We start from the raw sequence: 24,955 nt of genomic DNA on the forward strand, positions 1-24,955 counted from the left end.
ACCTCATACCTTATTCTTTTGATTTGGGTCCATACGTGGTATTTCTAATAGCAATTGGACGATTTCAAGTTGTCCTCTGCTAGCAGCTTTGTGTAAAACAGTGTCCCCATCCTGAAACATAAAGATTGAATTATTTTCAGTATGAACGCAAAAATGTAAAAAAAAAATCATGAGCCTGATTGATATTCAGTTTAATACCAACATTTAATTACTGGTAAGTTACAGATCAAACTAATGTAGGCGATCTAAACAAAATATGTCATTACATAAGTAATGTGTCAAAGTTATGTTGAAATTTCTTTATGGAAGTTAAATTTGATGGTTGCTGATTAAAGATTATTCCACCTGACTAGATTTTTCAATTATATCCGTGTTTGTCTCTATAAAGCAACCATTCCTAAAAGCAAACGGGTAGGAAAAAATCAGACGATTTGAAAGCCTTAGCATAACTTTGTCTTCTTTTTTTCTCAGAGTAGTAAGTTTATTGTAGAATTAATACACACAATACAATGTGAAAATGAGTGTGACAGTTGTCTAAGTCGATTATTCCGCGACTGGAAAATAGTACATTCCATACCTCATATGTTCTTGTTGGATCTATAGTTGTTCTAACTAATAATAATTTGACTATTTCGAATAGTTCTGTTTCTACAGCCAAGTCCGAGTGTATATAAATAATGTTGCAAATTGTTTTAATAACAAAAGGTAAATCACACAATAATTTAATTCAGAAAAATAAAGAAAATTTAAATGATATCTTTTCGTAAATGAAGTCTTGTTTAATCAGAAATGTGTAGTGCATTCAACAACTGATATGAGTGCCTGCAGATAATCATTAACTCTCGACAGGAATATGTGTTATCCTAGTCTACTAAAATTGATAACGAGCGCACAGCCCCAGTGTTGATTGGCTAGTGATTCAGTGGATATTTTTTTCTAAACTATCGCCCGGCGAGGCAGCAGGAAGAACTCATATAAGTACGTTTTGTATGTATGTATGTGTATTACGGTTTTACTTGTTGAATTTTTTTACTTTTTTTATTCAATACTTGCAATCTTAGATGCCACAATATTGGGGGTTTTTTCCCGCGTGAATTCTAGTAAGTACTAAATATGTATGCATTGTGGTTTTATTTGTAGGTTTTGTACGTATTTTTTCAGCAATATTTGAAGTAAACATGAACACTACATTGATTAGACAACCTTAATATGCCCCATTTTGGTATTGAGACTATTACATGAATGAATTTCAAACTTTCCTTTCCGTATTTGGAATGGGGAGTAAGATGACATGTGAACATAAGATATATATCATTACATTTGTTGTCTGTTTTATTTGTTCTTCCTCAAATATTAGTGTAATGTTAGTTTATGCATATTCATATACATCAGCATCAGCAAACTATATATTGGTTGCTTTGACAACAAGAATCATAGCAAGAGAAAAGAATAGTTTTGAATATCGATTGAACGAAAGTTAACATACAACATTTGGTCAAAATCTAGTCAGTAACTATTATCACTTATTGCATGATACTTACACGAAACCCTATATAACAATTTTGTTTTACTTTTAAATTTCTCTTTCGCAGCTGACTGGAAATTAACCATCCACATGCATGTCTTAGTATAATGTTTTTTGCATCATTATGTATTTTTCTCTTTGAAGAATTATGTTTATTGTGAAAATGTGATCAAGGATGCACTAACAGCAATTTTTCGACATTGATTTTTGATATATGTCTGTTCAAAAGTTGACAAATCTGATAAAATTGTTATCTACAAATGTAGTATCATACTTCCTTTTGTGTTTGTTTTTCTAAATAAATAATTGTAGTAGAAAGGTTGTCGTTTTCTCAGTGAAATACGTAGTAAAGAACGTTAAAACTTTTTAAAAATTATTTATTGATAGTTTTTTTTTTTTTCATTTCTGAAATGCTACATATTTGGATACAACGTCTGTTATCTTAAAAATCACTATCAAAAAGTGGTTTCACAAAAATACTTAACTCTCACTAGTAGCACGATTTCAGTCTGAAACGGTCATTTTGGTCTGATCGCATCTTGATTGACTGGATTTACCGCTAGAGAAATTCGTCAAGATATTTAAGGTCGTTCAGTCGTCGTTCAGATCGATAGCCTCATCAGGTAAATCAGTTCGTTAAGGCATGTCAAGACGGAAAAGACTGAATCGTCTAGCGGGCTGTTAAGATCCGTTACGACTGTGTCAGACCAAAACAGACTACGGATAGAAAATTACGTTAAGATGTTGTCAGACCATGTCAAGGCATGTTCAGATTTTTAAAATTTGGATAAAAAACGGGTGAAACTTTCACAATGATTATCAGGGGTTGCTCCCCTTTTAAGAATAAAATAAAAATTAGAAAGAAGACGGTTTATGTTAACTGAAAGTGTACCATGTCCCCTTAATTAAATAGAAAAAATAATCAACTTTAATTCTTGCTTCTTCCTATTTAATTAATTAATATTTTTGATATTAAAAAAAATAAGTAGCTCAAAGTCAAACTGCTGCACAAACCGCTGCGACTTGAGTTAAAAATCAACAGATTGCCGAAGTATTATTTATTTATTGAATATTAAAGCATCTGAAACTTTATAAGTGATTGCAAATACATTTGTGCAATTACTGACTGGTGCCGTGGTGAAAAATTTGTCAACTTGACTTATCAGTTATAAATTAAAGAATTACAGATGTTCTTAAAAAAAATACGGGATGTCGGGATGATCATAGTGACTTGAAAACGCGTAATCATGTTTAATTAAATTTTGATGTATTTTTTTTTAATATTGGAAATGAAAAAAAAACATTATCACTTATTTTCTTTATGTTTTCCATATATAAATTTCATTTTGGGTAAATTTGAGGCAGGAAAAATCTATTAAATAACGAAAGTTGCCAATCAATCTCGCAGTGCACAAATTATTCGGAAGACTCTTGCAATACTCTACGTAGTTTAAGGTGACCCCAGAGGAGTATCGATTGAGGCACGCTATCGTTGGCGCCATTTTAGATGCTGAAGCCGAACAAACTACAACCTGTAAATTACATCGGAAATAGTAGACACCCGTAAGTAGATTTTTCTAATAGAAAACTATCTTATATTGCCACCGGCCTTATAATATCATTTATAAATGTAAAAATGTATAGATATATTGCAATTTGCAGAGTAAGAGCCTAGAGGCTCTCAGTTTCCGCACTCCATCATAACAAATTAAAATTGATAACTTGGCAGTGAATTCCGTGCTAATAAATGTTTGAAACATCACCACCTCAGTCTGACTTGAAAATCCCTTGTATTCACACAAAAGTATATTTCTGAACTTTCTATTTTAAAAAAAATATATGGAATGAGGGGGTGGGGATGGGGTGGGGGAAATATACCTTTTTGTGTTAACCTGTTATGGCCCTTTTCAAGGTGCTGGTAACTGTTATTTGAGATCAAGTTGTTCGTTAAATGTTATCAGCATTTTTTGTGACCTGTTTTTGCCAAAATCTAGGTGTTGTTAACCTGTTAACAGACCCCTATTGCCCCCCCCCCCTGATGAAATATTCACTGACAGAATTCACAAAGTAGTGTATTGAATATTTTTCTACACACTGTTATACATAGATATATAGGAAGATGTGGTGTGTTTGCCAATGAGACAACTATCCGTCCAAATAACAATTTATAAAAGTAAACCATTATACATGTGGTCCAAGGACACAGTTATCGTCCTTTGGTTTTCGTTGTCTACGAATATAGTCCCTAGTGTAAACAGTGTATAACTTGCATGTTTTATTTGATACACTTTCCCAATTTATTTCTTGATATTAAATGCATGCAATATTAAGTAGGGGGATGTAATTACATGTAAAAAAAAATTGGGTGCTGAATCTTTATGTTAAGAAGTAAATTAGTCCAGTTCTAAAAGGTCAAATTTTAGCACGTCTGAAGCTGTCAAACTGAATTTTACATCCCCTTAACACAGAGTTGTCAATATTTTGAGTTAGAGCTGGTAGAAGTTTGTATAATTTTGATATTATTTGTCTCACTGGTAGTACACTACACTGTAAAATCATTTTGAGAAAGAGCAGGTGCAGATTTTTTTAATTTGAATTTATTGTCTAAAAGAAATGCACTACAAAATAACTGTGTTCTCAGGCCTAAGAAGGTCAAATTATGGCATTCAACTGGGAGCCTTGTTGACATTAAAAGAATGAAAGGAAGTATTGTCCACTGTCATTGATAATTTTTTACAATATTTGAATAAGAAACTTTCTTAAGGTGCAAGTGTAATTCAGAACATATGCGTGACAAGGCAATGAATATGAATAAATTATTTGAAAAATAACTTATCTGTACTTCTACTTAAAACTTAATGTATTTTGAAAAACATGAAAAATGTATTCTTAAAAGTACATGCATTAACACAGACTTTCAATTTTTCCTGAAGTTTCATTGGTGGAGGTTGACTTTTCACAGTTTGGTGGTCAAGGGGTCTCTAGTTCTGAAGTTTGATTATTAACTTTTTTCTACCCTTTATATTACATTATAAGAAGCATAAAAAGCAGTAGAAAGTGCTTGCCTAAATAAAAAAATCCCTTTCAGAAAGCTGTAAAATATCGTCATACATGTATATGAAAATCATTATTTTCTTTAATTTAAGAAAGGAAAAATGGGGAATTTAATAGCAGAGTCTTAAATACTTAGCTATTACTCAATTGTGTTCAATTTTAAACTATTTTATTCATCTCAGCTTTTTTGTACATGTAATATTCATTTGGTGACACTGACATGACTGATAGTTGATTTACATGTATAGATATCAGTAATAATAATTATAACAAGTTACATTTTTGTAACTAACATCTAAATCACACCCAGCTTCATATAAACCAGTACTGTCCTTATGCAAATTAAAATGTTACAGATTAGCACCATCACTCAGTTGAGAAAATATTGTTGATATATATTTGTACATGCATTGATAATTTAGTAGCAAGATTTTCTCAGATTTAAATTTTAAGTGGTTTCTATGTATTACATTGACCTCGCCACATTCTCAATTTCTGTATGGTGTCTGTGCCATGTATCATGTGTATATTTGTTTGTTATTTTTTTGTACATAATTTAGGCCTATAATTTTGTTGTTATATGAAGGATTTCACTAATATACAACAGCAATTTATACCTGAAATTTCAACCAAGAAAAAAAGGTGTATAAATGCTCATTATTGAAGGCTGTTTACCATGTTCACCTATATTTGCTAACTGCTACAATATTTGATCTAGTGGAGACTTGTATCAATAGTAATCATACATATACATTTGTGTACATGTACACGTACCACGTAATTAATATATTAAAAATAGCTGGCCATTTAGTTATGGAACATGAGAGACAAACATTGTCATTGTAAGACCTTAAATTAAGATTTATTTAGAGTCTGATAAAACCGGGATGTACTGGAGATACAAATGTACATGTAGGTGTAGAGTGGTCATTAAGGAAATGAATTGCAATGACCATAGTCAGAGCAATTTACATATTTTTGTATGTATAGTGCATGTAGTTGTTTCGTGGTAATAAGGGGAAATTGAAAAACCATCTAGTTATTAAAATGTATAGCAACACATCCATAGCATAATTTATAAGAAAACCACTTCAGATAGCATCACATTAAAAATTGTAAAATCACATTACCATGAAGTTAAAAGGCCCTTGGGAGAACACTGTGAGTAACTATAGAAAGATGAACAAAAGTTTGCTCGTTTATGGTTGTATGCTGTTCACCTTTACATTTACCTGATTTATATTCAATGTCCTTTGGTCTGTGATGGCATTGTCATATTGTAAATCATACTAGATATCTTTTAACTATAAAATTTAAACACACTGATAAAATTTAATAGCTGGCATGGAGACAGTGCTCACATGCTTCAGAATCATAGGGATACATTGCAAGTGACTCTAGTTGAAACAGATAGGGAGAAGTGGAGATTTGAGAGAGAAGTGCTCTAGTACTATAGTATTAAGTGTCTACCGGTATGATGAGTTTATATATGTAAATAATGTTCTTTTTATATTGTTCAATTCAAGTTGGAGTATACAATTTAAGTCCAAATCTTTTAATTATCATAAAAATAAATTATGTTTCATTGACTTGTTAAGAATGATCCATGCAAGCAACTAAATAGAGAATGGTCAGGTGACAACAGCATGACTAGATTTCACTTTTGATGGTTAGGCAAAAGGAATTGATTGGAAAGCGACTTGAACACTGATGTCGCCTGCTAGCATGAGCCATGAATTAGACATTGTATTTTATTTATTTTAGAATCTGACATACATGACATATGACTAAGATTTACTTCTAGTCAATTAGCAAAAATCTTCTGGAAATCTATTTATGCATGGCAGTCATTTAGGGAGCTACCATTTGATTTTTATGGGGGGGCTAGGATGAAATTTGAAAAAAATAGGCAGGACAGGAGTTTTGCGTAAAAAAAAGGCAGGATGAGACAAAAAAGGCAGGATGACAATTTAGGTAAAAAAAAGTCAGGATAAACTATAATAAAAAAAAAGAAAGGCAGGACCGAATAGAGTGAAAAATAAAAAGGCAGGACAGAGATTACAACTAAAAAAAAAGGCAGGACAAAAATTTTCATCCTACCCCCCCCCCCCCCTCCATAAAAATCAAATGGTACCTCCCTTAAGACAATATTGTATTTTATCAAACTATGGCCACGTTCCTAGCTTTAGTTACAGCTAAGATAAAGAGTGATGCAATTTCACCATCTCTTATAAGGTTACCATAAGAGTCTTGTATTTTCATCACAAAGAAGTGTTACATGTACTCCTTTGAATTATAGAATAAGTTAACATCAGTAAATTAAGTCTCAAATAAACTTTATTTCATCACCAAACATAAAATCAGGACCATTTTCCCCATTTCAAGCCTCTGTAAGTTTTCTTCTATTTTCACCATGTACACACATGCGCAAAGTCAACTTTCGAATACACATCCTAATTGGAATTTTGTACATCAGGAGTTTGTAAACATTGACCAATAAGACAATGATTTAAAACATAATGAAATATTGGCAAGCTAAAAAGGTAAGACCAGTTCGAGTCTATGGACATTTCATGCTTTTCTTAATCCCACTGACTTCATTCTTTTTTATACGTCCGCAAAAAAAAAAAAAAATATGGTTGTATATTGGTATCACATCGTCCGAAGACGGATTGTTTTCGAATTATAACTTTTGTATTTATATAAGTAAAAAGAAATCAAAAAATTTTAACACAATGTTTATAACCACAAAAGAGGGGTTAAATATCTATTTTTTGTATGTTAAATTAACTCACATAAACTCTTGTAATATGATAGGGGGTTAGGGGGGATATTTGTAGATCATAACATTATGTTGAATAACAACATAAAAAGAAATTTGTCTAAATATATGTAAAATTAATTCCTAACTTTTGTCTCATTTAGGTTAATACATTGTACGTGTACAAAGTGATGGTTACATTACCTTAGATGAATATGGATTTTTCTGGTTATTTTGATATATGTGGTAAGTACAATATACAAATAATTAAAAATGTTAATTCGTACAACTGTATTTTTTTATGGTCCTGGGGCTGGCCTGTTATCATTTTTATACCCCATGGAAAGAAGACACAGAGAGTATAATGTTTTTGACCCGTCCATCCGTCAGTCCTGTTTCTTGTCATAGCAACTCCTCTGAAACTACACTGTAACAGAATTTAATGAAGCTTTTTGAAGATAATAAGGACATACTACGTAGATGTGCATAAAGACAGGATTTTTTTTTATATTTTTCTTACCATTATTTAATTTCTCCTATAAAGACCAATGTGTGGATGTGGGGTATGTGAGGTTGTTTAATCTTGCATGAAGAGATATTTCCTGTATCACAGTATTGATAGTGTCATTATTATATTGAAATTAAATACCATGATATATCAAATGATATCCAGTAATTACTTGTGATGAAACTACATTTGTGTAACTATTTATTGATTGTTAAAAAAAAACATTGATATATACATGTACATTTTTTAACATGTATCCTGATAATAGTGAGTGCAGTTGTGGGAAATGTTGTATATTATTTAATGCTATCGCACAATTCAATGACAATGCAAGTATTAATTGCATCCACCCCTCAGTCAGTGTCGAGCGACTTGAGTTTACATCTATTAACTAGAACAAACCCGCGAAATTGCAGGCATTCAAAGCGTGTTTGAAAGTATGTAAAGTGTCATAGGAAGGATTTTGTGGTTGTTGTTTGTTTAAGTGTTTCATATTTGTTTTTTCGTTCATTTTTTGTACATAAATAAGGCCATTAGCTTTCTCCTTTGAATTGTTTTACATTGTCATTTTAGGGCCTTTTATATCTGACTATGCCGTATCGGCTTTACTCATTGTTGATTTCTGTGTCATTTTGGTCTCTTGTGGAGAGTTGTCTCATTGTCACTCATACCACATCTTTTTTTTTGTAAAAAAATTTGATAACTGAAGAATTTCAGAACAACAAATCATAGGTGATTTGGGACAGGATTATTGTTTTTATAGCCCGGCTCATGCTTTTTTCACAAAAAAATAAGTTTTTTTTGTTTGCTATTGATTTTAATAATACATGAATAACTTTCATATGTATGTTCAAAAGTATACAGAAAACCGCTAACCGGAAGTCTAATCTGACTTAGAATTTCATCTAACGACGAATATCAGACAGCAAATACACTTCATTCGTAGTATATGTATGTTTATAGTATACAGAAAAACACATACTGGAAGTCTAATCTGACTTAAAATTTCATCTAACGACGAATATCAGACAGCAAATACACTTCATTCGTAGTATATGTATGTTTATAGTATACAGAAAAACACATACTGGAAGTCTAATCTGACTTAAAATTATCTAACGACGAATATCAGACAGCAAATACACTTCATTCGTAGTATATGTATGTTTATAGTATACAGAAAAACACATACTGGAAGTCTAATCTGACATATCAGGACGCCTTTTTCTCGTTTTTCTCCCCAAAAAACTAAATCTGAATAATTATATGAATGGATGACAAATGCAATTATGCACTGTACCTATAGGACCAAGATTTCCTGTGATTTGGATAAACAAAACTAATCCCGGAAATGAGTCCGGAATTGTTCGTTTTAGTATTGTCGCAGTACATCCGGTTTGAATTTTGACTTCAGAATCAAAGGAAACGTAAGCAATAACTGAGAATGTTATCGTTTTGAGTCATTAAAATCATTTTATTTATAAACTGTTGCCTTCCCTTAATTGCTCTTGAACGATTTTTGGAAAATGGTAGGACAAATCATGAAGTAAATGCGATGCAACAGTGAAACAAGTTTGTTGATGCTACGAACATGACGATCGAGTATGAGCATACTCATAATGAGTCTCATGCAGTAATGTGATTTTGACAATCATTTTTTGAAAAGGGGCATCAACTTTTAAGTTGTATGAAAATGACCGAAATTAGGTGAAAAAATTTCCGGATCCTTGTATAGGACACAGAGGCATGATGATTAATTTATTGTGGAAAGAAGAGAATTGACACACATCTGGTTAAATAGTATAGATATTTCTGGCATTATTTCTATTATTCAATATTGGTTGTTTTATAAACCAGATTCTCAATACCGATGCTGCACTTGCAATTGGTCTCTTGTGTACTTGGTAAAACAAAGTCTACCTAACCATTAGGAACAGTATTACTACAATGTATTCTGTATGGTTTTTTGCTCATTGTTGAAACCTGTATGGTGGCCTATACCTAATAACTTCAACACCATTTCAGTCTTTGTTGAGAAGTTTCATACCAAATTTTATGTTTTATAATATTATTAACTACTGATCTTGAAATTAAAAAACCACATACAGTCCTTGTTCTGTAACATGTGTAGATATACATGTACATTTGGTTCTGTCAATTTCTGTTAAGTTTGTAGTACATATGTTCATTCGTAAGTAAGCAAAATGTGAAGTATTAATTCGGTGCTGTGAATGCCAAACCTCTATTTCTATGGCTGAGCTGGTAGATAAAAAATATTTAAAGAAAGACTTGATGATGTTATATTTGCCTTTGGCATTTCTTTTAATAAATACAATGTGGAATATACATGTATATTGATGATCATACATGAATGAAAAAATGAATATATATATATATATATATATATACAAAAAATATAAAAATATGTATATCCTAATTTATCCTTCCTCACTCATTTAATCATACATGCATGTATCGTGTTTTGTCGAATTTACAAAAGATCAATACATGAAAGTTTTGGGCATTCTATTTTAGACATTTACAATGTAGAAACATGAGAAATATAATGCCACAATTTTAGGTGCTGTAATCATTAGACTAGGCCTATAATTTATCTTTAATGTTCATACAATTTCATACAGTTAGGTTTTGATGATATCAGTCTTTTGGGTTTTAAAGTAATATTCTTTCATTTGGTTTTTTTTTTTTAGCTAATTTAGGGATGACTTGATGATGATAAGATATGTCAATAAAAAATCGTTATGAACAAAGTACAAGGTTTATAAAAAAAACTGTTCTGGTTACACAAACAATTTGAGTTATATATTTCAATTAAAAAAATTCTTAAACATTCTCAAAGTTGCTCATACCAAGTAAACAGGGACAGTTTGATAGGTTTTCAATTTTTGATATATGGCTAAGTATTCAGTATAGTGTTGTTAGTGTGTGACAACATGTATGATTTTAAAAGTAGCTGTTTCAATCTTAATAACATGATTTTCTGAAAGGAGAATGATTCTAGTTTAGGGTTTTACATGTAAAAAGATAGTTATTTAGTCAGAAAACATAAAATTAGACCTAAATAGCATGTTGGACAGAGGTTATGTTGGACGTAACAGGACATTGAAAAATTGAATATTTTCCTTTTATATGAAGGCCTAGTTAATAAATATATCAATTTTTCTCTGACAGTTCATAAAATCTTCAATTAAAGTATATCATTTTGTTAAATTTTTCAAAAACTAACTTATAAGTTGGAAAAATCTTAAAATATGTCGGACAAACAGGGACATTTTTGGATGAGAATTTGTTCCATTTGCATCATTGAAAGTCAAAAACAAAATCAAAACTATGCTGTTTATACTAATATCTACAGCTGGTGTTCCTCAGCAAGAGGTAAAATGGTTCATTATTAAATAAATGGATAAAACAAAACCATAAAAAACTGTAGGACAAACATAGGACAGATTATATTCCCTGTCGGACAAACATAGGACAGAATTCATTAATTTACTGATCCTAATGGGAATTTAAAAATGGGCACCTCTTAAGAAGAGACTAGGAAGGGTCTGAGAACTATTTTTTAGTTTATGAGGACTTGTTAGTTGTTAACAAGGTTCTTTTTACTTTTAAAAAGCTGTTACGTACGACATTAGAAGATTTTGTCCTACGGTTCGTCCAACAGAAAATTAATGGACTCTTGTTACGTCCTAATTTTCAAAATTATGTCAAATTTAGACTGTCAACAGTGTAAAACCTCTTTATTTTTCATTTATATGGTAGTATTTAAGGTTAAGTAATTGTCAAAGTAGAAGCGAAATTGATTCTGTGACTTGTGGTAGCCATTTTAGAGAATATCTTGGATGTTGGACGTAACATTTTTTTGGACAAATGTTGGATGTAACTTCCATCTCTTGGTTGGACAGAAAGAGTGTTCACCCCTTCAATGTCGTTGACCTCAAGTAAAAAGGAACAGTTGACAGCAATACCGTATGCACATCGCGATTGTAGTAAAATTTGTTGTCATAAACATTAAAAAAAACTTAAACTGAGTTGGCAACTTGCAAATGAAAATTGAAATGTTCGCCCGTAACGGTTGGACAGATTTTTCAAGAGTAAACTTTAATGACAATTCCTGAAAAAAATAAAACTTTCTGCTGTAACTTCATGATGAATTATCACATTTTAGTTAATAAGCTCAAGCCTCAAGATATTTTGTGCATTTAATTGCCCTCTATTGTTACATAACTTATATTTCATTTTCACATAGGAAGAAGACAGAAAATGTTAGTCCAACAACATGACCATTTAAAATTGTTTTTAATCCTTATTTTTCGATGATTTTTCATGTTTTAGTGTCCTTAACCTTGCCAACCCTATTGTTTTACCTGAAAATCCTTTTTACCTAGTTGCCATTCACACAAAAAGGTTAATAAAACAATTTTGGTTTTGGGTCATTCGACCATGTCACAAAATAAGCATGCAAAAAATAGGGAATTCAACACTTCATTTATAAAATACTTTATTCAACAATAAACTTTTCATATGAGACTGTTTATATTATCTCTTCATCATGCAGTGAATTGATTAGCTACCTGCATTAAAACTCAAAATAATTTAAAATATGAAAAAAATGCATTTTTCTGGGACACCCATTGAAACAGCACTTTACTGAATACTTAGCCATATATATTATTTTATAATAAATAACATGTGATAACCATGATAACAGAAATAGAATTTAAAAATGTTGACAATAATGGATCAGTTTTTTTTCCCAAGCTTCATCGGCTGGTATCTCATCAGTTGGAACAGTTGATTTTTCCTCAGTTGGAACAGTTGATATTTCGTCAGTTGGAACAGTTGATATTTCGTCAGTTGGAACAGTTGATATTTCATCAGTTGGAACAGTTGATTTTTCTTCAGTTGGAACAGTTGATATTTCATCAGTTGGCTTTGCAGCATCTAAGTCTTGAATGGGTGTTGCTTCATATATTATATGATCATGATGATCTGTATCATTGGACTTGTGATGAATTTCTGCTCTAATTGTTATGTTGGCTCCAGCAGTTTTGTTTGCTTCAACCGGTGTGTTGGCTTCAAGGTCTGTGTTGTTGGTATCAGAATCATCTTGCTGGTTGAATTCTGGTTCTCGGTCAGGATCGATTGTCATCAGGTCTGTGCTTGTTTGGTCATCAAGGGGACAAGTTGATTCAAGTCTGAAATTAAAAAATCCTAATTAATAAGATAAGATATTAAAGATAATTGTATTCCAATTAAAGGGCCCATTTATTACAATGATTTTTATACGATCGCAAAAATTCTAAAAATTTTGGTCGTATTGATATCACGTTGGCGTTGTTATCTGCGTCGTCAGAGTACTTTAAGTTTTCGCCCTCTAACTTTAGTTTAAGTCAATAGAAATCTATGAAACTTGAACACAAGGTTAATGACCACAAAAGGAAGGTTTGGATTGATTTTGGAAGTTTTGGTCCTAACAGTTTAGGAATTAGGGGCCAAAAAGGGCCCAAATAAGCATTTCTTGGTTTTCACACCATAACTTTAGTTTAAGACATAACAATATATCTATTATTAACAGGCAAATATATTCCATGAATTAATATGTTCATGTTGAATATTTTATACCCCATTGTCCAGAAGTAATGGTCTAAAATATGATCTTATATGGATAATAGAAATTATGATGAGTCTGTGCTATCTAAGATGGCTGCTAGTTGAGGACTTGATTAACCATATAAGACCCTATGGACAATACATTAGAATGTCTTCTGTTAGAGAACCACTGTATCATGTGTATGGAATGAATGTTCCAAATGAGGTGATTGTACTCTGAAGCAATCCAGCAACCAAAATGGCTGACAATGGGGAACTTAGTTTAAAAAGCACCCTGTATGCGAAATATATACACATGTCTTCATCTAGATAACCTCTTAATTATGGAATGAAACCAAACATTACATTTATAAATGTTCCTTATGGGATGCTGATCATTATTTGCAACTTAGTTGTCGTTTTACTGTTCAAGATGGCCACCAGGATATTAAGGCCAAATAAAGAAGTATGTGTGGTTCCAGTTAGATCTGAAAAAAGTTAGGGTAGGTAGGTAGGGATTTTTTTTTATTTTATGGGTTATTTTTTACATTGAGTCTATGGGAGCAACATTCTGACTTTAACAGTGCTTACTGAAAAATGACAATAAAATCTTTAGGGTAGGCTATTTTTAAGCCTCTAGTTTGTAATAGGGGATAATGAACCTTCAATAATGTTAAAAAGTGCCACTTATAGTGTTGAGCTTTTTTTATGATGCATTTTATTTTAGTCCGTCATTGATTTTGATTTAAGGATGCCCTACCTTTTTGTCTTATTAAGCATCTGACGCACTGTTTGTCCCTGTGTTTCAGCTCTTTGCCTGTAATTAAAAAAGTAAAATATAAAACAAATCGCAATCGAAACAGATTAAGACAAATTTATCATAAATCAAATTAATATAATTAGGACCAATCATGGTCTTTTGATTTGAGGTATTAGTTTATAACCATGATAACCTTGAAATATATCTCAAGGTGACCTTTTGACAATTGAAATGACACTTTAAACTTATTTTCTTCCTTCATACATTGTCATATTTGAATACATGTTTTTGGTGATAAGACCTTCCAGAACAATTTTTAAACGCCCGTCAAAATTTTGAGGAGATGTACATGTATTTTGTAATAAAAATGTCAGGTGTCAGTCAAGAACGACTTATCCAAATTTCATGAAACTTATTATAGTTGTTTATTATGAGGGTCAAATGATCTGTATACTTTTTGGTGAAAACAAGATTAAAACTTTTTTTGAGTTACGGCACTTTGTTACTAAAACAGGTGTGTGTTTTTCACATGTCATACTGTAGATCTAAAACGATTTAGATTATTGCTTAAAACTTTACACACTTCTAAGTTATAATTTAATCTTAAGATCTATATACTTTTTTGTGATGATTCAAAATTTTATTTTTCAGTTATTTAGTATTTTGTAAAAAAGGGGAAGTTTTTTTTACATGTCATGCCATATCTCAAAAAAAAAAATTAGGATTAGTGCATAAAACTTTACACACTTCTTTGTTATATTAATCTAAGGATCTGTATATTTTTGGTTTTGATTCAAAATTCAATTTGAGAATGTGCTATTATCTTGTAAACCGTCTAGATCCCCACCCCTAAACCATATATATTCTTGTATCAGGGTTTGCAAAAACCCTGGTTTTATGAGTATTGCCCAGCCCAGTGGGAAATACTGGGAAAACCCGGGTTTTACTGGGTTTTAGTGGGTAATAATGGGCAATACTGGGTAATATAAAATACTTGTCTGAATTTTAAAGAAGATTCAGTGATACACAAATTTAATATATTTAATAAGATATTAATACCCTATTTTGTTTGTCTAGCATTTGTCTAGATTGTCAAACTAAATATAAAGCAAAACAATTTTTTCTTTCAAATAGATATAACTCCTAATTTAAGAATTAACAATTACTTTGTAAGAAAAATTACAATTAAATAATGTCACTAATTAATTAGTAATTATTCAGATTAGAACACAGATTTGTTTATGTAACAATAATCAGCCCTTATAATTCTATAAGTTTTATTGGCATGACCCCTTAGGGTGTTTATTTAGCAATATGAATGTATAACAAATAAAATTAACAACAACTCCTAATTTAAGAATTAACAATTACTTTGTAAGAAAAATTACAATTAAATAATGTCACTAATTAATTAGTAATTATTCAGATTAGAACACAGATTTGTTTATGTAACAATAATCAGCCCTTATAATTCTATAAGTTTTATTGGCATGACCCCTTAGGGTGTTTATTTAGCAATATGAATGTATAACAAATAAAATTAACAAGTCACTTAAACACTGCAATAAAATGCATGTTTCAAAGTTTGGATTATTAAAATAATGTTTGGTAATTAAAAAGGTATCTTTAAATGTACAAATCTTCTGTTCTGCCTACATATAGAATTAATAGAGAAGAGAATGAAATTGAGAATGATATATTTCTAGAAATGACTGTCAATGGTTATCTGTATAAAAAGTATATATTTAGCTGTTATACTATGAAACTGTACCAAGTCTTTACTATTTAGTGTTAAAATAAGCTTAGAAAATCATATTGCTCAGTATTGCCCACTATTACCTATTTCTGGGAGTATTGCCCAGCCCGGGAAAACCCGGGTTTTCCCACCCGGGAATTCCCGGGCGGGTAATACTTTGCCAACCCTGTCTTGTATGGGACAATAAAACAAATTAAATGATAAAAAAGGGAAGTCCCTGGGGGTCACCTCACCCTATTCAATTTAATAATGTGCTTTTATCTTGTAATCAGACGAGATCCCCACCCCTAACCAAGAAATATTGGGTAATAAAACAAATGAAATGAAATAAAAGGGAAGCCCCTTGGGGTCATACCCATCCCCTCTTGGTTAAAAAGTTGTAAACAGTCCCCACCCTTAAACCATATATATTCTTGCATGGAACAATAAAACACATCAAATGATGAGAGTCCATTGACTGTCATTAAACCAAAACTATTCATGAAAAAAATAAAATTACGTACTTGAGGTTACCATAGTATTGTCTGTTGACTTTTGACCTTCTAATAGCACGGTTTAACTTTTTGTTGGTTTTTGGTGATGAGCGTATCTCTGGAAACATCTCTCTAACAATTCCAATTGTCTTGTGTCTATTGTCGGACACTTCATCTAGGGTTCTTATGGCTCTCTGCAAGTGTAAAATGATTTTAATTTAATTTAAACTAAAAACAAATTGGAGAAAAAATGAATGACTACTAAACAAATGGCGGTTTTTTTTTATACCCCAGGAATAGTGCAGTGGGATTACTTTTTTCAGAGATATGATTTTTGGACTAAAAATAGTCACTTAAATGATAAATTTTCAACACTTTTGGTCTTCTTTCTTGAGGATGTTGATTTGATATAATTTGTCAAAAAGTATACACTGTGACAAGTTATAAATCAAGTTCGGATTTTGTTCCAATAAAATAAATTTGTAACAGGTACCAGGGATCTCCATGGATGAAAATTGAACCATGGAGGAACTTTCATCATCATAAACTGTATCATACGCCGTACAGTGTAGCACGATGTAATGTATTTCATCCCTCCACATAAGTATGGGTGAACATGCTAATTTATTTTATTTGAATTATATTTATTTGAATTTTCATTATAAATACTATATAGAAGTATATATTTTCAATGATTGCCGTTTTTATTAACCCTTCAAAGGCCAAGCCCTCATGCCCCTACCTTTCCCTAAGTCGAGAATAACCAATAGCTGTCACGAAGGTCCCAATGCATTTTTCTTGCTATTTTTTGGTAATTGTTATGGGGGTTAAAAATTATGTGGAGCTTATTTTTCACGGACACTGTCAAATTCAGTAGTCATGAACCCATTACCAGTATGGCTGGTTTGCAGTAGTGCGGATGTATCAATTTGATTATAAAATACGAAATGTTTGCACCTGTCCTAAGTCAGGAATCTGATGTACAGTAGTTGTCGTTTGTTTATGTAATATATACGTGTTTCTCGTTTCTCGTTTTGTTTATATAGATTAGACCGTTGGTTTTCCTGTTTGAATGGTTTTACACTAGTAATTTTGGGGCCCTTTATAGCTTGTTGTTCGGTGTGAGCCAAGGCTCCGTGTTGAAGGCCGTACTTTAATCTATAATGGTTTACTTTTTAAATTGTCATTTGGATGGAGAGTTGTCTCATTGGCACTCACACCACATCTTCCTATATCTATATATTATTGTTACAATACAGCAGTACTCAAGTTATTTCTGATGAAATAACAATTACTGTTCTACGCCTTATTTTGTACTTCTTAAAAAAGGGGGATGCTGATTGCGCAAGTCAAAATAAAAGCATGTGTTCATCTTGTTAAAACTTTGTAACTGGATTATCAATTTATTTATTTGATCTCTGAATTTTCATAAGCATTTGCGGAAACTTAGTTAGATAATTCGACAAATAAATCGTTTATCTTCAGATAATATTCTCCTGTCTGTTTTGTTGATCTATCTGTACAAGCTCAGGTACAAGTGATTAGCGATCTTAATCTGGTTATCCCTAATGGATTATACTATAAAAACAGCCTGAGGGTTATGCAATAACATGCATTTGATTAAAATTGCTAATAAAATGGTGTCAGGCTATTAAAACTTTCCAGTTTTGAACCATGGCAGAAGACAATTGAACGATGGCACAAGTCATTTGACGATTGCGTAAGACATTTGAACGTTGGCGGGGCGCTATCATTAAACAGGCCATGGAGATCCCTGAGGTACATGTAGTGATTTGCAATACTCACAGAAATCAGAATGCTAAATGTTTATATATTAATTTTTCGTTATAATGATCTGAGTTAATATCAATCACACAATTCCAAATTCACTAAAATCTGTCTTTTCTTTCAGAACTTGGGAAAAGTAAAAGGACTCAAAGAAGACAACAACAGAATTATTTTAAAACCATCAGTAATTCAATCAAGGAATCTTCATATCTGAAGCCAAACTTTTTACCGATAGAGAATAATGATGATTCACTTAGCGAAAAACTTCAAGAACCACTATATCCAGGTTGTCGTACAACACTACTTGACTCCTTGTTTAGACACTTCATAAATTTCAGCGCTAACAATGGAATGTCTAAAACAGCACTGAGCATGTGCCTAAAAAATGAGAAGACAGTATTACCAACTCCCAACTGCCTCCCTGAATCTTATAAGGAAGCATATCAAATGATAAAACCGATGATTATAGAAACAAAAAGATATGATGCATGTGTCAATGACTGCTTACTTTTCTGCAAAACAAGTGACAATGACCACTCATTAGACAGAGAATGTACAAAATGTGGAGAGCCAAGATACAAAGCAGAGTCCTTAAGTGCACGAAAAACTTTTACGTATATGCCTATTGGACCAAGACTTTCAAGGATTTTTGGAAGTGACAATATATGTAAGATTCTTTATTCCAGACAAGATCTTTGCAATGGAAAGTTAACTGACATAACTGATGGAAAGATATATAAATCTTGGTATGAAGATGGAGGAGTCTTTCAGGACATGGAGGAAAGCTGTACAGTTCCATTGGCACTTTTTTGTGATGGGCTTAATCCTCACAAAAGTATGGCAACTCAGAAGTCGATGTGGCCATTAATCCTCACCTGGCTCAATTTGCCTGTAAATGTCCGAAATATTTTAGGACCAATGATGTTGGTTGGCATTGTTCCAGGTACAAAGACAGAAGAGCCAAAAAACCTCGATCCATATTTGGACCTTTTAGTAGATGAATTGCTAGAACTGACAGAGTGCACAATGTTTAATGCCTACAGAGGAGCCCCTACATCAGTCCGAATAGCACTCCTGCATTACATGTGTGACATTCCCGCATTCAGCAAGATTTTACATGTTTCAAGCCAGGCTGCACTCCGTGGATGTCCTTATTGTAAGGAAGAAGGATTCTATTGTAAGTCTTTACACAAAGTGGTTCATATCAACAATAGAGCTTTTTTACCAGAAAATCATCCATTGAGAAAAGAAAAGAATGATTTTGCTATCAAAGGTGAGGACAGAGCAAGTAAACCAGAGTCTTATACAAAAGAAGAAGAATTAGAAATCAGAAACAGCTATGATCAACTTCCAAATCAAAACAGAAAATCTCTTTTACAGAAAAAAACAGGACTGAAAGGAAAATATAGCTTCATGAGACTGCCTTACCATAATCGTCAAGAACAAATGCAACCTGACGGTATGCACACCATTGCAGATGTAATTGGCAATCTCTTTGGCCTCATAACAGGAAAAGATGATGGGAAAAAGGTACGGAGTGGAGAAGAAGAGTTTCAACGATTTAAGGATTCATGGAACAGCAGAACCATCATCAATGACGAGGAAACAGTTGTAGGAAGCAACAAAAGAAAATCAAATACAGAAGACGGGAGAAAAGCTAAAAAAGCAAGAGTAGAATCAATGACAGCAGAAAATGAACTACCCCCAGCTCCATGGAGACTTGATAGATCAAGTGTTAAAATTGCTGATCAAAGAGCCATGTCATTGGTGTATCCAACAGGATATGACTACCACCCAGACCAGCATTTTTCAAAGCCATGGACACTGAGGACTATGCATGGAAAACATCAGGTATACATTTTGACTTTTGATTTTGTTGTTCTTGTTAGGAGAATGATAACATGTATATGATGTGGGTCTTTGACTGGCACACATGTTGTTTATGCCCCAATTATGAACAGTGTGTTTTTCATTCTGTTCCTCCTTTTGTTTGTCCTGCTTCAGGTTTCATTGACCTATAGTTGTTAATTTCTGTGTCATTTGGCATGTTTGGTCTCTTGTTGAGAGTTGTTTCACTGCATCGGCAATCATACCACATCTTCTAAGTTACAGGTCAAGTTTAATATTGGTTTAGTCTAGTGATTTTGTATAGAGCTATGATCCTTGATGTATTATGTTTACACCTTGACAAGTTAAAGATTAAGTTAGAATTTTGTTCAAATACAATGTACAATGAACAGGTAGGGGGCTATGTCTAACAGAATGTTTGTTTGTAATGGTCTTCATTGCAAATTTTAAAAAATGAGACAATTATAATTTGTTGTTGGATGTTCAATTTTAATGCTGTAATACTGTAGTACGATTTGTGAATTTTCTTGTCAATTTGATAATTACAGTACATTCTTCCAATTTTATATAAAAAAAGTTTTTTCTGTACCCACATGTACAATGTATTCATGCATGCACAACACAAAACAATAGATTCACTGAAGTATTTGACCATTTATTTGACATTTTCAGTTTGTAACCAGTGGAGCTGCACTTTGGTGTCTACGAGGACTATTGCCCAGTAAACAAGAGACAACATTAGGGAAGCTTTTTAATGTGATTGAGTTGCTGACCAGTGAATCTTATCATGAAAACGAATTGGAATTCATTATTGAATCTACAAGTGAAGCTGTTTCATTGGTGGAAAGAGATTTCCCTATTGCATTACAGGTATGAGACAAACTTAATTAGTATGTGCATTTCGTTTTATCAGTACACAAAAAGATAATTGTCAAAATTGCTTATGTTAGCTTACAGTCAGGGGGTACTACTTGTACATGTTGTTTTTAATGACTTGGGGAAGTAATATTAATATTCTTATATAAGTAAATTTGTAGGATACTTATACAGGTGAATTTTATTTACTTGTACTCATGTAGGTAAAACAATATTGGCTGAGTTATGTCCCTTAGACATTCAGATTTTTTTACTTGTAGAAGTAAAAAAAATCATCCTATCTTCTTTTATTGAATTCTAATGATTTCTTTGCTCTAATAGAATTTTGCAGATGTCTTTACTAATCATTTAAGTGTAATTTCATGGAAAATCCAATACATGATTAAGATCTTTGCACAATCAGTTTATTTGTTGAATTAATGAGACGAAACATGGACTCTAATACAAAAATTGAGAAAACTTGGGGAAGAATTATTAAAGGCATGAATTTACTTTTTAAAACTTAAACACTTTTGTGGGATTGTAAGAAAAAAGTTACTTCTACAAGTATTTTTTTGAGAAAATTGTATTTGCAGTGTTTTGTGGTTTACTGAAGTGTATGTCATATTAATTTTTACCATTACTGATACATTGTTATTTATTTATGTTATAGACTATTACAACACATCTACTTCATCATATACCAGAAGGATTTGCAAATTGTGGTCCTCTTTATGGGAGGTGGCTGTTTCCATTTGAAAGAGTAAACAGTTGGATAACCCGTCAAGCTTTAAATAAAAATAAGATTGAAGCCACAATCATGGAGACTTATGCTGTAAGTATATGCCATATAAGGCAACTTTATCATATATATATATATAGTTATATTTCAGTCTCAACACCAGATCTTTACTCAAGTCCACCATGAAAAATTTTGTCACAAGATTTTCATGTCAATTTCTGTTTTAATGATGTCTACTTAAGAAGCTATTTAAAATACTATTATAAATTACAACGTATATGAATCAAGGAATTAATAGAAAACATGAAACATGTAGGGTCTTTGTGGTTGCTTTCAAGATATTAACCGTTTAGCAATTTGGTGGGAAGTGAATACCTCTAGATTTTTATGCATTTAACAATGGATGAATAGCATCAGTTTTCCTTCAGAAACTTTAAAATTAAAGGATTTTTATTTTAATAAGGCATCTTAATCAATATATGTTTTAATAAGATATAAAAGGAAAAGAAAGGGTTTTGGTAACAGAATGTGTCAATCGCACTCACTACATCAGAAAAACCAGAGGATTCAGAATAACAGGCAAACATTCAAAAGCAAGGAACATTCTTAGACTTGATTTTATTTCATGGTTAATATTATTAACATGATTAAAGAATTGTGTTTTGATTACAAAATAGTCAGCAAGTTTGGTTTTTACTGTTTTCACTTTGGTTTATAATAAAGCAGGATCTGGAAAGCAATTATATAAATTCATAATCTTATTTTATATTTTATATCTCAAATCCAGTGTTTCTGTTCAGTTCTTGCATGTAAATCGCAAAATGGAATATCCATTTTTTAAATTGTTTCTCATGGTCATTTCTTTATTTTTTAGATTTACGATTGGTGTGTCTACATGATAATGTCTGGAAAGGTCAAACAAGATGGTATTGACATTGGCAAACTAGAGAGACTGCTTTTAGAAGATGAAAAAGATGACAGTTGTAGTACAAATGAGAAAACGTTCTCTATTGATGATAACATTTTGAGAGAAATGTCCAATGTTTATGACTTTTGTTTGGTAGCAAGAATGAGTAAGGAAGGCAAAGAACTTGCTTCATGCACAAGGTCCTATGGAAACACTACATATGGAAACACTGGCAGGAAAATTAATTTTTCACCTTTTTCCAATAACAGATCTTCAAATTCATATGTGTATACTGTAGATGAAAATTCAACAGATTCTTTAGTTGACAGTATAATATTTGGTTCAATTTGTAAGATTTTTGAGCACGTTTGGAGAGGACAAACATACACCTGGGTTTTGCTTGATATATTTGATGATGTAAGATATGAAGATGGATTCTGGAGTGTGTTAGAGCATAAAACCTCACAGAAACCTGTTATGTTGAAAGATGTCAGTGCTCCACAGATTGTTGGGAGAGAAAATGATAGACTTCATTATGTCCGTACATGTATCTAACTTGTAATTGATCAGTTTTCTTATTTGACAAAGTATATGTATATAGACAATGTTTTAAATTTCTCCAAAACTGCTGTTTAAATTTAACTTTTTTGATACCAATGTGTATGAATGTTAAATAAAAGCTCCTTTTCTTATAAGATACCATAAGAATATTTATTTCAGACTGCAAAGTCAATATTTTTACATGAAACAGAATATTCTGTTCATATTTACACATATATAACTGTCTGAATACTGTATATTCAGAAATTATTGCGTGCATTTATTACTGATATTTTATCATTTAAGAATAAAATGCTATATTCAGAAATTTCCTATTGATTTAAAGAAAAATTTCAAAATGGGAGTTTTAATTATTGGAATGACTTTTAGCAAAAATAAAATAATTTCATAATATACAGTCCTGACAGTATTCATGATATGTTTATATATGAGTAGTTCTTTATTTATTATATATTGGAATGTAAGGTTAATTAAATAATTAAATCTTAAACTATTAAAGCTATTTAGAAAGATAGGGTTTTCGAGTATTTATCTTCAAAATAATTTAGACCATGTGTATTCTTTCTTACATGTACAAATGATACATGCTTGGTCAGAGAGTTTGACTGTTTCTATACAGATTTTGTGTACATAGATTTTTTTTTTAATTCTTTGTATTAAAGAATTTTAACTATTTGTCAGTACAAACTGTACATACAATATAATATACCTAAATAAATCTATTTTATCTTGAGAGTCACACATCCTTTGAACCTGTACATAATTATAAATAAATTCAAGTGATCTCTTAAGATTGAAATTAATGCCAAGCCAAACAAATTTAAAGGATATATATTAAAGTATAAAAGTTGGCTTATCAGGCTGACTTGTACTTACTTGTATTTTAAGTGAATACTGTTGTAACAGTGTGTATTAAAAAACGTTTTCAAACTCTAGCTCATGTATTTTATACTTATCAACAAAATCACACACTTATAATTTTATATAAAGTTAGTTTTTTTCTGAATTGAAATAAAGATGATAAAAATTTATAGATAGGTTACTAGTTCACATTTTTGACACAATAAATTTTAAAGTTTAACTTATTTGTAAGGGAGAACATGTTTTTTGTTATTGAAAGTTTATAAAAGTGTATCATATGATCATTGATAATTATTATTTCTTAATTTGCAAGGGTAGTTTTACATGTGATAGCTTATATATTTGATCTTGCTGTATTGACTGACTTTCAGATGTGTAATTTGTTACATTGTGTTCATATAGTATGAATAAAAATATTCTTCTACACAAATATGTCCTTCTTCCATATAGCTGAAACGTTTTTAAACAAGTAAGAAGTTATATTGGCATCAGTTACAGGTCAATAATGTTTTCAGTCACTCTTAAGCATACCTGCACACTTATTGAGCGTTAAATTGTTTGTTTTTTTCAAAACCACATGAATAAATATACTCTGGACATGTATAAAAATGACAGAACAAGCCTAACATATGTTTTTATATGAAAGAAAACAGTTAAGGTGGTACCTAACCCAACAGGGAGATAACTCTGTAAAATTTGAGTTATGTTGTGTTGTTAAGGGAAAAATTAGTGTTTGTCAAACTGCTATATATATATAACCAGTGTATTTTTTCTGAAAAAACGGTTGCTTCAAATTCTTTGTATTTTTATACAACCGCAAAAATTGAAAAAAAATTTGTCAATTATTGGTATCACGTTGGCTTCGTCGTCGTCTGAAGACATTTGGTTTTCGCACTATAACTTTAGTATAAGTAAATAAGTATCTTTGAAATCTGAACACAAG

General features: G+C 31.5%; 1 protein-coding gene across 1 annotated transcript; it reads left to right on the forward strand.

Moving 5' to 3' along the window:
• Positions 1-2,873: 2,873 nt before the first annotated feature.
• LOC143076345 (uncharacterized) lies at positions 2,874-24,389 on the forward strand. The gene is made up of 6 exons (XM_076252070.1): positions 2,874-3,088; positions 7,505-7,586; positions 18,363-20,089; positions 20,759-20,956; positions 21,615-21,776; positions 22,558-24,389. Exons 2-6 carry the CDS (start codon positions 7,550-7,552, stop codon positions 23,143-23,145), a joined length of 2,712 nt encoding a protein of 903 aa, XP_076108185.1. The 5' UTR covers positions 2,874-3,088; positions 7,505-7,549; the 3' UTR covers positions 23,146-24,389.
• The last annotated feature ends 566 nt before the right edge of the window (positions 24,390-24,955 follow it).

The sequence above is a fragment of the Mytilus galloprovincialis genome, chromosome 5 (assembly GCF_965363235.1).
Source record: "Mytilus galloprovincialis chromosome 5, xbMytGall1.hap1.1, whole genome shotgun sequence".
In the NCBI taxonomy this organism is placed as follows: domain Eukaryota; kingdom Metazoa; phylum Mollusca; class Bivalvia; order Mytilida; family Mytilidae; genus Mytilus; species Mytilus galloprovincialis.